We start from the raw sequence: 14,777 nt of genomic DNA on the forward strand, positions 1-14,777 counted from the left end.
CAGAGCTAACTGTCAGAAATAAGAGCACAAGCAAGTTTTCGGGCATGAACTGCTCGGTGCCTCTCTCGCAAATATTTGAATTGCGCAACAAAAATTGCCGTGTCTGAACGGACTTGATTTGAAGGTGTTATAACGACATGCACTGCAGTAACACTAATTAAGTAATATTATTATTAGATTAGCGGATCCTATGTGTTTTAGGGTTACAGAAKTATGAATCTGCCACTGTTTTGTGCATACAAATATGTATGTACATATGTACATAATATGATGCACCGGTCAAAACCGTTAAAAGAGCTAAATGCGAAATTTTAAAGTTACGTATTATTGTATTTTAGTTGTTGCAACGTATGTTTTACCATACATATGTATGTGCATGTATGTACACATGTGTGGTACACTTCTGAAAATTCAAATCGCGTTTTGAATTCAAATGTTTATGCATGTACATAAACATACGAAGATTTGCACCAGAATTGTATTATCATTAGTCGGAGTGCAGCAATATATTTTTATTTATTATTCTATGTATTAAGAATACTAAATAATATATGATAAGAAATATGTAATACTCACGATTATAAGAACACATACATTCCTCTGATTTGAAATATGTATGTTCAAATATATTGAACAGGCATACGTACAAACAAACATTTATATACAACATGCRTGTACTCAATAATAAAAACCTCATACCATGAGAATTGAATCATTTCATTGGAATTAAATATTTCTGTCTAGATGACGTGTCTATCAAATTTAGCCCCACACCAGTCAATTAAAATTTATTTATATAAACAGTAATTCAYAGAAACTTGTTTAATAGTTTTAGGATTTACATTGGTTTCTATTGGAACATGCATACGTAATATGTACATACATACATATGTACATACACATATTAGTATTATTTACAATTTTCAAATGGCCTTTTGTAAAAGTAATGGCCTTCTTTCATGGTCACATACGGCATTTTAATGTTCTCTTCCAACGAATAAATTTTCTGAGCCCACCGCCAGCATGTGCTTAGTCCGCGATAACGTATAAATTTGATTATGAAACAAATTATATACCACAAAAGCGCGAGATAGAATATTTGGTCGAAAAATAGAATAATAGCTAGAATTACTTCTAATGAGTTCATAGTTCCTTTATAATCGTCCAACCACTTATCGGTGTGTTCGTTATCCCTAGAAACTACACATAATAATAATAATAATAATATATGTATATATACAAATATATGTACATACATATTTTAGATTGAGAAATGTTGATTACTTTAAAACTTTACCTTTAATACTGCCTAGCTCGATGGTTGAGTTTACATCGATTTTAAGGCAATGGAATACTTCGTCCCATTTCCGTTCAGCTGAGAGCTTGTCTAAATCCCGACATMGATTTAACATTTTTTGTTGACGCTCCTTTTAAAGTGAGGCAATGTTATTTTATGACGGAATTTTCTTTGTGATATAGTACAGAAATAATATTTAGGTACGCCTATGCATGTTAAATGTGTCTTGACTATGGAGCTCTTACAATTATTCGAATAAACTGAAAACCTATTATTCGAATATCCGGTTAGCAACCGTTTGTATGAATCTTGACCGATTTATAAWTCGAATAGTCGTTGTACTGCCAGTGTTCGAATATTTGTTCTTCTGAGACTATTCGAGTAATTGTTCTGCTCCAGTATTTGAATAAATGAAAATTGTTCGAAATCCAAACAGCCTTTGATTTTTTTTTTGCTTTAAATTTATGAAAATGTCAATTGTGAGCCTATATACTGCAAAGTTTCTGTACTATTATATACGTAGGGACAATTTGTAGAAGTTGGGCGATTACTATTCGAATGAATAGTCTTCGTGCTGGATACTATAGCAGGTGTCAAACTCCTACTTAACTAGAATCGACCTTGGCATATCAAATATATGTACATACATACATATATCCAGCTTGCAACGAGTCCTCCTCCTCCCTATGGTCCGACTACGTAGAAACAGCAAGTCGATGACAACTTATCTAATCCTTACTTATCCCTCCTAACGGGGACTAGAAAACCATTACAACAACAACAACAACCGCTCTACTTGACTCGTAYATGATTTGGCAGAACAGAATATATTATATATAATTGTTCCAAAATGGCTCAATCTGACAAATATTTTTGATAAATTTAAACTTGTATCTAAGTATCCCAAACCTATTTAATGTTAGCACCAAAATATTTAATGTTGTTAGTGAATTTAAACTCGATTGTTCTTTACTATTAAAATAAATGAATTGTATTTATTTCAAAATAAAAAAGTTATAAAGATTAAACTTGATGGTCAATTAGAATTCTTCATATGAATTTATGTATTCATATAATCTTAAATCACTCTCATTAGCAGTATCAAATGGCCTGTTTAAATGAGATAATACAGTAAATACTTATTTATTTTAACTAATTTGGTATTGTTTATAGGTTCAAAAGTGCTTCAGAACACTCGTAGTTTTTCACCACGTCGCTACCAGCTTTTATTTATATCTGTATGTATGTATATTCAGTAATATACATAAGAGACCATATGAAACTGTCGCAAATAGCTGCATAAAATCCATTTCTGCGTTTCGTAATTTTATTAGTAGAAAACTATAAGAATCTTAATGATCGAGTCTCTTTTTATGGAAAATATTTAAATAATACAAATTAATATAAAATGTGCATGGTCTTGATAAATCACTTTATAATTACATTATTTTGCACCGATCTTTATATCATTTATATTTTTTTAATGCATCTCATCTTAAAAATTCTATATCATGCCTGTTGAAAATAATTTTTTTTTTTTTGAAATAAATTTCACAGTGTTGTATTGTTGTAGATCAGTATTAGGAGCCAAACTTGAAAGAAGTGGGTACGGTTTGTTGTGGGAATGCAAAACCTCCCCTCTTTTCAATGATTTTTGATTCTTTAGCTGCTTTTCTCTGATCGGCGGTTACCACAATCTCTTGGAGGGCTTTCGTTTGTTCAGTTGTGAGGCCGGTTGTTAAAAGTGCATACCATGCCGGATCTYGACTGGACAATGCTATATAAGGTATATTACAATTTTATCTCAAGATGTTGCCTAGCATATCATTGAAAATTTGATTTACCTGAAAATACTTCTTTAAAAGTGACATATTCATCAACAGCAGAATCCTCTTCTTCATCATCGATGGGCGTGGTAAAGCCTTCAAGTGCAGTTTCATTAAGATCATCAACAGATTCCTCTTCTTCATCATCCGAATCTTCATCATCTTTTATCTCAGCCTTCATTTCAAAGCCTGCTTCTGCAGCCTTTGTTTTAGATATTTCAGCAATTTGTTCCAGGTAGTTGGATGCAAATTCGTCAACTTCATCTTCGTCACTAGACAGTGCTTCTACTAACAATTTACGGTTACAAGATGTGTACAGATTTTATAATACCAATTCTAACCTTCACAATCATCTTCATCCTCTTCTTCCTCCTCATCTTCTTCCTCTTGTGCGCGTGATTCATATGCACGTTTAAGTCCATCGAAAAGTAGAATAAGATTGGGTATGATTTTAGCAGCTACCTCACTGAGAACTGGCGGTTTGGCGTCCCCCAGTGAAATTAGGGTACATAACCCGAGAACACACAATTTGCGATCATGAATTCTAGAGCGCAATATTCAATTTATAATAAAAATGCTAAAACCAATGTCGCTGTTGTGTTACTTACCCCAGAAAACAGTCAGTATCATGAAGCCATTGCTTTATGAAATGTGATGAAATCGATTCATTGCTTGGCTGTGACATTTTTTCCAAGACGGTCAATAAAAGTTGTGGATTATAATAAAGCGCAGCAATAACCACCTATATAAACAAATTTAATATGCGTTCTTCAGCAGTGCTATTAAGAAACTAATTATTACCTGTAAACACATAGTACGAAGTTCAGATGATTGAACTTCGCGAGTGAGCCGTGATAAAGCCAATTCAACAAACATCGGAATTACAGAGTCAATCTGACCCTTACATTGTAAAATTATAACTTCAAGCAACTTTGCGGCATGACATTCTGGGTCTTCGCCAGGATTAGTAGTTAACATCTGCAATGTTTTTTAAAGGAAATTTAGAATAAACTTGCCATCTATCCATTCGTTTGTATTTCACTTACCGTTTTGCACATATCGAACATGGCCAARAGTCTATTAGGGTTGGAAAGGAAAGCTGGCGTATCAACAGTAACATAATTATGCAAAGCCGGCATTATATCAATAAAATAATCAATTCCATCCTTTTTGAAAACTTGATAAATTAGCTCCATCATCTGCCACATTTCTGGTGAAATTGCCTTTGACGTTAAATCGAAAACTAATGAGAATGTCTCCTCGTAAAAGTCTATAATGGCACAAATTTTAACACGTTAATTTATGGAARGTACATATGTTGGTTTTAGTTTAAGTTCAATAATAGATAATAAATTTATTTTACCAGTAATATTATTCTGGAATATATGACCAACCACATTAATAACAATAGGATGCAAATTTAATAAGACATCGGGATGATCTTCCATAACAGTTAGTAAGGTTTCTATCGTATTTAATAAACCCATTGCCGTTATGGCTTTCTCGTCTGAATTTTCTTCCGATTCAAGTACTTGGCTAAAGGTGGTAGCTAAGTGCTGGCATATTTCCATGGCCACAGGCAGGAGCTGAGTAGTAAATGTGCACATAATTTTTTGCATAACATTCGTAAGGTCTTCGTTTTCGGTTTCACGKATAATTGTTAATAGCTCCTTCGTTATTTCCTTTATTTGGCTCTCTACGTATTGTGCGGCATCATCATTTGTTGATAAGAACATTTGTAAGCCAATGGCGGCTTCGACCTTAACTGGAAGCTCTTTATCATTGAGTAATGCGTGTATATTCAAGCGCATGATTTCCGCTAGCACCTGTGGGTTCTTCAATTGAATTTCGCAGAAATAATGCAGCACCCAACAAGCTCGGGCGCGCATATGACCGGCTGGATTTTGGAATTCAGGAAAGACATATGTAGTTAACATAGTTTCCACTTGGTCACGATAAATACGTTTCTTAAGCAACACATCGGCTAAGGTTCCAATCATATGCAATGCACCGTCCTTTTGTTTATTATCCGCATTTGGTGACGTTATGATCTATTCCAATGATAACATTTCAAATTGTATAATATTTATATATACATAGGATAAGTAATATTAGGGTCGTCAAAGAAGCCATTTAGACTATACCTGCATTATTATATTCATGGCTTTTGGCAGGATACCTTTCCGTTTCTTACAAACTGTATGTAACAGAGATTGCGCTGCTGGTACCGGTGTTGCATAGTCCTCAAATATGTCTTTTATAAAGAATAATAACGAATTACGTAAACAATTTAGATGTAAGTAAATAATGGAAACTCACCGAACTTTAACCTCAAATATTCATGAGGATCGGTCTCCCACAATTCTTGGTCGGCATCAGTGAAGGACATAATAGGAAATAGTACGTCTTGTACTATAGCTACCATGTGAGGTTTTATTAATTTCCAAGAATATGCATGACTTACACTGTGGAATATTTGTAAAAATAAATATTTTTTGCGCTGTTTAAAATATATTGTATGTTTTTACTTACGCGTTTTTTAAATAAGATAAAATATCGGTGAGGACACGAGGAGAAACGTAAATGTGATTTCTATACTGGTCAAGAATCTTTAGTAGTACATCCAAAATTCCTGATGTAAACGTTGGAAGGTACCATTCTGCAAATTTTTGATATTTCTCACTCACTACATTTCGTGGACTACCGTAACTGAAATTTTGTATAGTTCAAAGCAATTAAATCATTACAAAAATAAGCTAAAGCATACCGTTCAAACATTCGCACTATAATATGTAAGGCCCATTTTTTGACTTTCCACCAAGGAAATTCAGGTTTCTCCTCATCATCTATATGTGAACAATCTGGTATTGGTCTTTCAGCAATTTGCCGGCATATCTCCATCCACTGCGAGAATATTTCTTTAGTGATCAGATCCAATGGCAGTGTGTACTGAGTTAAGGCGTAGTAGATTTTTAATATTTGTTTTTGAAGTAGCATCGACTGCTCAGATTGATCATTCATCAAATTAACCATAAGTTGGTAAATCATTGGAAGAAGAAGATTCATGGCTTCATTTAAGGGAATGCGCTCTTCAGAACGCTTATATTCATAAGTTTTCACTAATTGATACATAGTAACCAGAGCGCCATTCCATCCGTTTACATCTAGAGTACAGATTTCATAACTTTGAATTTGTCATCTCATAAGAAACGTCTAAATATAAGAGGCTTATGTACTAACCTGGATTTTGAAGATAAATGCTGATATTGTCGACTACTTGGGGCCAACGACCAGGGAAATCGTTCCTAATAATGTGATTCACACATACGGCTAGTTGGACTCTAAAATTATAAAAATTTAGAAAACGAAAATGTTAACTAAACGTTTATCTAACTTTATAATGTCTGGAGCGTGCACGATTGCATCCACAATTGACCCACGGATCATAGCACGATCTTGCTCATGAATAGAGAATGGTATTGGTTCACCCGCTTTCGACTCATGATCCGACCAGCTGTTCGTTATGAGATTTTTAAGGTAAATCGCTCCGGCTTGTCGTACTGGTTGATCTACATTATTTTGCATAACGATTTGCAATATTGTCGGTACAAATCCAATTATTTTGTGTATCTGAAATTGTAGACAAATAAATATGAAACGTCATATTTAAATAATACTGAAACATTAGAGTATCTGTAAAAATACACGTATAGCTATTTTTTTCTTAAAAAGAAATTCACTGCCATCTRCATAATAGGGACGTACCATAATATGCCTAGATACCCTTTCATCTAATACCTTGCGTTTCATATTCGAACATATATGGAGTTTTCCGTTGCAATTCCAAATTTTGTCTGATATTGTTTCAGTAAGTTAAAACGGATGAACGTTACCTTAGGCATAGAATTAAAAATAATTGTCTACGAAGCTGGAGTTAACTCAGGATATACATATTTATTATCATTCTAATATGTCCTCGATATGTGCCAATCACACTTATTATATTTTCGCTTGCTCCTCATTTAACACTGTTTCCGATCTAATCGGAAATTTAATATATGTCTAGTTCAAGGAAAGGAACAGAATCTCTCGCGGGATTATATCTCTGATACCTTCTTCTTTTCTGTTGAATCGTGTATGCGGGTAATAATCTATGGATCTACTTTGGCTAAGACCGGTTTCGATCCAGCGATTTTTAAGGCGAAGTTTAAATATAATTAATCGGCTGTATTGAAGATATATGTCATATGTGCTGCACCTACTTATGACTTTTCATTCGGATATCTCAAAAAATTTTTATGATTCATATCCAAATTTTCCAATACATAAAATGCACATATGTACATAGCAATAAAATTCGATTTATACTTAAACATTTTTGTCTGGTACCCCTGAATATCGGATACGTCATGCTTCCTAATTAATTGTTTAACATAACTTTTGTCTCGGCTAGGATGTCATAAATCCGAAACAAATTTAAATGCCCACAAGATTTTAATGCGATTTTGAGTTTATTCCCAATTCTTGCCTCCAAATATCTAAAGGTAAAGTATRTGAAAATGTATATGGGAAATTTATAAAGGAAATCAAAACACGTGCTACAATATTCTAAAACTAAAACTAGCAATAATGGTACTCCTAATATTGTAATCGACATTTGCTTTTCATTTAAATTTATATAGGTACTAATCAAATTACTCCAAGTTTTCTTTGAAACAGAAAAAAACAATTGATTTCAATAGCACCTTGATGCTTTGAATAACCTCAAATGTTTCAATCACACTTACTTGTGCCAGTTGGTCTTCTGCTGCCTTTCGCTGCTCGGGATTCGGTTCGATTGTTGCCCGGAGCAATTCAGTAAGCTTTTGTGCATCCATTTCTGGCACACAATAATAGTTAACGTACTCACGACTTTATGCGATAAAAAATTATACAAAACAAAGAAATATGATCGCGACGACAAAACGATGGAGGCGAACTTTTGAAGCGCACCACCCTTGTCGACGTCAAACCAATGCGATTTTATAGCGCAAAAAGAACACAATGGTGACAATGGTTTTGGCAAACGCCAATTCGGATTATGACAGAAGTCAACTGTATAAAACATCAAAGTTGCCCATTTTAATAACATATAATATMTAGCTTTAAAGTGCGTTTAAGATTTTTGTTATAATGCACTGAAAGTATCTGTATATACATTTATACATAATTATACTTCACTATAAAGTCTCACTGTAGTAGCAATTGAAGGCATCATATGATCCCAAAAATTAAAAGGTAAAATTTTCAAAGCAATCTAGCATCGTTATATACAGATTTATTTATATATTGTTATACCTAGGCAATATATATCATTACAATAATTTAGAACATACAAATTGTGCCACCCTGTCTTTTGACATGTTTTTCGGGCATTTGTCTGTAATATGGCAACAACTGAACTGTAGCCACAATTATTTGTCTAATTGACATTTGATAAAGATTTGGATATTGTGATGTTAAGGAACTTAATTACGTGAAAATAATCAAAATACACTTGTTTTTAATATTCTGAATGCTTAAAATATTAAACCATAAGTCGCAGATCTAATTTATACACGTTAATGATATTTTATTCAAGCATTTGTTTGTTAATTTCGCTTTCTGTAGGAGTACATTAATCAAGTACATAATTTCCAATTCTACTAAAGAGACGGAGTAAAAATGGCGCTGGTTAGGATGTAAACATGCCGTAAGATAACCACTACAATAATCAAACAAAAAGATTACATGCAAGCAGATACTTAAAAAAATTTGAACATTTATAAACAAATAAAGACTATAATGAGTGAATATGGCATAATCGCTGCCGAGAAAGCAAAGAAGAAAAAATGTGGGGACTCGGATGATAGTGGTACTGCAAAAATCATTTCGAATGAACTGCTGCTCGTAGGAATGTATAGTGGAGTTGATAAAATGGATGAATTGACCTCGTTAGAAAGAGAGATTGCGGAAATGCACCACGTGGAACCCACAAATATAGAATATACCGGAAATGGAGTTAAAAATAAACAAGGACTACCTAGTGGTAAGGTATCATCTTTGAAATCAGAAAATGTCAGTTGTAAAATTATGGAGGGTATTGGCATTGAAGAAAGTGTAAGCCTTCTACAGAGTCATTGCGATGATGAAGGTAATATTGTACAAGAAGATAATGGGACAACCGCTTTAGAACATGAAGATTTGATTGCAGTCCTAAAAGGTATTGATGAACACGCCAATACATCTGCAAAAGAAGTAAAAGAAATCGACAATGAAGCTGAAAGTATGCGGTCGCCATCTGTAACAGAAAGTGACCTAGCTGAGGGTGTGACAATTGAAGGTGAGGGACAATTTCAAATTATGGAAGTGGTGTACGACGAATCTGACGAACCTGAGTCTATACAAAAAGATACAGGAAGTGTTCTGAATGATACACATAAAACTTTAAATCCTGCGAGCACCACCAACGTTAGTGCAGTAACACCTCTGACAAACGAAGAAATACGAGCTATGGCTATGGAGCAAATAGCAGGATTAAATGCACGTGGTGCTGATCGTCAACGCAGACGCAAGCAAGATATTAAACCCTTGAAAGTTGAAGATAACTCCGATTTAGTAACATCGCTTGGTGCAGATTGGAGYGACGATGATACTGAAATAGATTTAAAATCCGCAAATAATATAAACAATACTATAAAAAATAAGAAAATTGAGTTAGATATGAATGTGGATAACAAGGAAATGTTAAGTAAAACAAGTGATCCCGTATCATCAGAAACAAATATGAAAAAACTTGGTAAATTAAATTTAGACAACACCAAAAGAGAATGTAACCCTAATGCAGGAGATCCCTTGAAAAATGATACATGTACTTCCAAACCTGTTGTTGGGTTTAAGCGTACAAGAATTATAAAACCGAAAATTATTTGGGATCCGGATGCTCCTGAAACTCAAATTTCTTATGCTCAATTTGCACGCAATAGYTCTAAGGCAACTGTGAGAGGAGCTAATGAATCTATAAGTATATCCTCTCAGAGAACTTCTGCAGTTGCCGGTCTGAAGGGAGTACGTGTTGAAATTGCGAGAACCCATCAAGTTGAAGTGAAAGAGAAAAAAATGCCCATTAAAGGATCTCTTAATCGAAACGAGACCGAAAATAAAGAACAGGTGCGGAGCACGGAGTCGAAGTCAGAATTAGAGTCCATTGTAACTAAAGTAAAAGAAACTGTACCTCTTTCACCAACGTCTGTCCAATYAAATAAAATTCAAAAAGTTGACGAAGAAAGTGTAATTAAAATTCAGTCACCAATAAAACGTCGTTCACAGACACCTGTTTTAAACGGAAGTGGGACAGGGTCAAAGAAAAAGCGGGTTAGTGAAATCGATCGTTTAGTAAGCGATGAGGGTGCTGCTAACATGCTCCATTCCCTGGAAAGTGAGAGAAACAAACTTATTGCCGAGCAAGGAGTCGATAAAACACATAAGCCGTTGATGCGAAGCCGCGCTGCTACAATTTCCGAAAGGGTGAATATTTCATTAAAGTCTTTTGATATAAAATAGTAATAATAATTTATATATATTTTTTTTTAGAATTTAAAACGAGAAACAACGCCAACCTCCGGAAAGTTAACAGCAGTTACAACAACTAGTGGGGGCGTAAAGAACAAGCGCAATTCTAAACAAAGGCCCTCTTCCACATGGGATTATGTTTATAAACAACAAGCTACTGATGATGCTATGATTATAAGACGTCGTTCTAATAGTTCTTACTCCAGTAGTGCGTCAATTCGGCGTCTAAGTTTGGATGCACCAGTGTCAAAAGCTGCAAGTGCAACTAAAACAATGTTGACCAAAAATGTACAACCAAACACAACTGTAAGTGTAACGTCTAACAATTCCGGAGCAAAAGCAGCCCAAAGGAGTTTGCTCAAAACATCAAATGAAAATAATATGGCTATTAAAGGATCTAGTGTTGGAATTGTTGCGAAAGCCGGTATTGGTAACTCATTTGAATTTGCCAAGCCTGAATTAAAATCAAATCAAAAAGGAAATCGAAAAGCCAAATCCGGTCCCCATTTGGATGATTTGCCAACAAGTGACACTAAAAAGTCAGGTGGGGCTTCTGCGGGGCGTAGAGGCACTCGCAGCCCCGCTAATACCGATGAGAAAGACAAGAACAAARGCACTGGAGTAAGTAGCAAAATTTCAGTGAAACAGCTAAAAGAGGAGTCTTCGGCTGGTTCAAATATATCAGACGTCGTGGTAAAAAAAGTCGCAAAAGTTGCACAAATTGTTTTTAACACGCAAAAGGCAAAAATAAATTATACCTTCACAGCTCAGGTATTGTATTGTTAATTTAATAATTTGCACTAAGAATGAATTTGATAATGTCTTGTTTTCAGATGTTGAACAAATTAGTTGATATATTGGAAAAACTAAGCAAGGATAATGAATGCAATGCTGTGGTGATTACAACAAATGCACCTAACTTCTGTTACGGTGTTGATTTCACTGACTTAACACATGGTACTATAGATAAACGTAGACAATTCGCTGTTCACTTAGCAGCAGCCGTTAAGTAAGATTAAATTAATTGAAATTATGCTGAAACAAATATAGTGTACAATAATTTTAAAGGAACTATCTGAAGACTTTGGCATCGTTCCCGAAGCCGCTTATTGCCGGAGTAAACGGGAGCAATATTGGATTAGGCGTAATGCAATTACCTTTGTTTGATATAGTCATAGGAAGTGATAAGGGCTCCTATGAAACTCCGTACGTCAAAATCGGACAAGTGCCAGAAGGATTTTGCATTTGGAATAATATAAATAAAATTCGCGATAATTATGTAAGTATAGTATTGCGATTGAATTATATGTAAATACTGATTAATTTGATATGTCTTAAAGAAAACTAAACTTTTTTGGATGGGAGAAAAACTACATTCAACGGAATCGGCTTTATCTGGATTAGTACACAAACTTACCGCCTCTGGTAAAGTAAATGAAGATGCTTTACTGACTGCTAAGAAAATAGCAATGATGTCAACCGAAGTAATGAATTATTGTTCAAYAACATTAATTGTAACTTCTATAATTATATTTCCTTTTTTGCAGGCATACCGTTTCATGAAAAAATCTATTATTAATAATTATCTGAAAACGATAAATAATGCTTTAGACGAAGAATTCGATACTATTATTGAGCAGTGGACATCGGAAGAGTGTTATGAAAGCTTCAAAAAGTATTTGGAGAGTGGCCACTTTTAAAAGGCTTTCCTTTTTTTTATTATGCAAAATATTTTATTTTATTTGAAAAATTAAACATTGGTCTTTAATTGAAAATAAGTGTAATTAGTAGCGATGGTTTTAGTGTTTCAATTGTACATTCAAAAGTGTACACACACACATTGAGCGTGTGTAGGTATCAATGATTTTGGACATTGTTAGGAGTGATTAATTTGTAAACTGTTCGATTAACCTAAAATTTCTATRTTAAACCTAAAACCATTTAATTATTATTGGAATATTCTTTAAGAGTAGGATATGCTATTGCAATAAACAATAAATTACGTATGTACTTCTTTCTATAAGCGTGAATTTGTATTTTCAAAAACTTAACCCTTGTATAACAATAATAAAGAACTATATTTGTTTATTTAAATCTTTTAATGCGCATATAGTAATAATAAATATTCCACTTGGAACTATAATATCTTTAAAATAAAACTGTTTTAATTAAATACCAATATTTAGGAGGGTATGTTTGTAACGTTTGGAATATTTCYATTACTTTGTGTCTATGACTATGTTATTAAAAATAATATGACCACCAATATTCATTCTATATATAACTACTATCTTTTGTGATTCAAGCTTTCGAAATTTCGTTTTCTATATCGTGAATTTCAGTTCGTATATTTTGAATTAAATTACCAAAATTTTCTATGTCTTCTGTTATTTGTTGTAAACGCACAGTTACATTCTTTGCTTTTTCACGATCTATCTGAACTTCTATTTCCCGTGATGTATTAGTTACATTTCCTGTTTTTGAAACGAGTTCAACAAGTTCATTGCAAGTGGAATGCAATGTGGCAAGAAGCTTGTACGCAACTTTTGAATGTACATCGTGTTTGGCAGTCTGAAAGAGCAAATCATCCGTATAACAGAATTGCCGCTGTAATTGGGCCGATAAAGAGTTTAATTGTTTCTGCAAATCCCGAGTGTCATCTAGAACCTTATAAATATCGTTTCGTTGCTTTCGTATATTCGAAATAAACTCCAATATTCTATTTATATATTCTTTACGAGGAGCTGCCCTATCATTTGCAATCATTCTCAGTTCTGTGGCGAGTTGTTTTTGTTGAGCCTTCTTTTCTTCTAACGTTATTTCTAATTGTTTAATTGTTTCCTGAAACTCTTTTACATTCTTAGTTTTTAGTAAATGCTTAGCAGTTCTCAGACCTTCAATAGTATTCAACATTGGCTTTCGGAATTCTTGCCATTGCTGATCCAGATTTTTTCGACGCTCTAAAGTACTTTGAATAAGAGTTTCCAGTTTAGATGTATTTTCTTTAGGATTATCTAAAACAAGACAAGCGCGTTCATATATTTTGACTTCTGTTTGCATATTTTCCAATTCATTGTGCGCTTCTACTTGTTCATTTTTTATCGCATTTATGTTTTTTGTTAACGTTTTTCGTACTGCTAAAATGTTAGCGTTTTGATCTTTAAAATTTTTAATCTCTTCTGTAAGATTGCTAATAGGTRATAAGTCTAATTTATTTTTTAAGACAAAACTTTCCGATTTTGACAGAGCGGTCACTGTTTGATTTTGCTTTGGTACAAATTTACGTTGATCTTCGTGGCTACATGGCTTGCCTCCATATAAATCAATTGAGTTCTGATGTAAAATTGTGCTTATTAAGTCGAATTTTTGGGTAGCTGTTTGTTGAAAAACTGTTATTGTTTTATGCTGCCCCTGTTTTTGTGAAGATAACGATTTTTCAACTGAAAATATTAAGTTATGATGTGGTTTGAAGTTGGTTATCTGGCCACTACATCCAAAATTTCGAGCGTTTCCTAAATTTCTACAGAATTGCGGTGTCCATGGTTTGTGCAACCCTTCCAATATTGTTTCTTTAATATTTTTCCTCCATATTTCTATATCACATGGCAAATTTCCGACTTCAGTTGTAGGTGCTTCTTCATCGCGCGGAATTTTTTCAATAAGAAACATTAACAATTTCCGAACATCTACTTCATTGGGGTATAGGAAAGTTTGATATCCAATATCCGCGCGATAGTTAAGCGTAGATATAATTGAAGACAATGTAGTAGCTATGGAGAATCTTTGCGCCATTGCAAGACCTTCAGGCAGGGTGAGTGGTATATATCTAGAAGATGGTTGAATCTTTTGTAAACATTTTGAAACTGTGTCCACCAAAAGTGTTGGAGTAAAATCGCCCATGGTACAATCATAACTAATATCACAACCGATCTGCTTAAGCGACTGAACAATAATTTTATCAACTTCTTCCATTATGATATTTGTTATGTTACTTTAATTTTCTAGATGTCCGTTTTTACTAACTTTACACTTATTTTCTCTTACAAAGGTATACAAATCGAGGA

At 33.8% G+C, this 14,777-nt stretch overlaps 4 protein-coding genes across 5 annotated transcripts; 1 reads left to right on the plus strand and 3 right to left on the minus strand.

The window, feature by feature from the left end:
* Window positions 1–806: 806 nt before the first annotated feature.
* On the minus strand, window positions 807–1,615 carry LOC108969453. The gene is made up of 2 exons (XM_018934175.1): window positions 1,298–1,615; window positions 807–1,200 (listed from the first exon to the last, which is right to left on the minus strand). The coding sequence occupies exons 1-2, from the start codon at window positions 1,410–1,412 to the stop codon at window positions 911–913; spliced, it is 405 nt and encodes a 134-aa protein (XP_018789720.1). The 5' UTR covers window positions 1,413–1,615; the 3' UTR covers window positions 807–910.
* A 1,086-nt stretch (window positions 1,616–2,701) lies between these two features.
* LOC108969450 (importin-7) lies at window positions 2,702–8,175 on the minus strand. Of its 2 annotated transcripts, none has more exons than XM_018934172.1 (14): window positions 7,911–8,175; window positions 6,518–6,753; window positions 6,364–6,464; window positions 5,891–6,287; window positions 5,656–5,832; window positions 5,443–5,588; window positions 5,268–5,377; window positions 4,487–5,174; window positions 4,170–4,393; window positions 3,925–4,101; window positions 3,732–3,865; window positions 3,465–3,667; window positions 3,142–3,408; window positions 2,702–3,074 (listed from the first exon to the last, which is right to left on the minus strand). In XM_018934172.1, the coding sequence occupies exons 1-14, from the start codon at window positions 7,998–8,000 to the stop codon at window positions 2,878–2,880; spliced, it is 3,147 nt and encodes a 1,048-aa protein (XP_018789717.1). In that variant the 5' UTR covers window positions 8,001–8,175; the 3' UTR covers window positions 2,702–2,877. The 2 variants fall into 2 exon arrangements, with proteins under 2 accessions (XP_018789717.1, XP_018789716.1); XM_018934171.1 differs by having other exon boundaries at window positions 3,142–3,411.
* Window positions 8,176–8,946: 771 nt separating this feature from the next.
* Window positions 8,947–12,801, plus strand: LOC108969457 (chromodomain Y-like protein). The gene is made up of 6 exons (XM_018934184.1): window positions 8,947–10,668; window positions 10,735–11,484; window positions 11,547–11,722; window positions 11,782–11,992; window positions 12,054–12,197; window positions 12,261–12,801. The coding sequence occupies exons 1-6, from the start codon at window positions 8,947–8,949 to the stop codon at window positions 12,411–12,413; spliced, it is 3,156 nt and encodes a 1,051-aa protein (XP_018789729.1). The 3' UTR covers window positions 12,414–12,801.
* Window positions 12,802–12,812: 11 nt separating this feature from the next.
* Window positions 12,813–14,777, minus strand: LOC108969458 (coiled-coil domain-containing protein 22 homolog). Its single transcript, XM_018934185.1, has one exon. It carries the CDS (start codon window positions 14,683–14,685, stop codon window positions 13,015–13,017), a length of 1,671 nt encoding a protein of 556 aa, XP_018789730.1. The 5' UTR covers window positions 14,686–14,777; the 3' UTR covers window positions 12,813–13,014.

Source organism: Bactrocera latifrons, unplaced genomic scaffold (assembly GCF_001853355.1).
Source record: "Bactrocera latifrons isolate USDA-ARS-PBARC rearing strain unplaced genomic scaffold, ASM185335v1 scaffold_252, whole genome shotgun sequence".
Lineage (NCBI taxonomy): Eukaryota > Metazoa > Arthropoda > Insecta > Diptera > Tephritidae > Bactrocera > Bactrocera latifrons.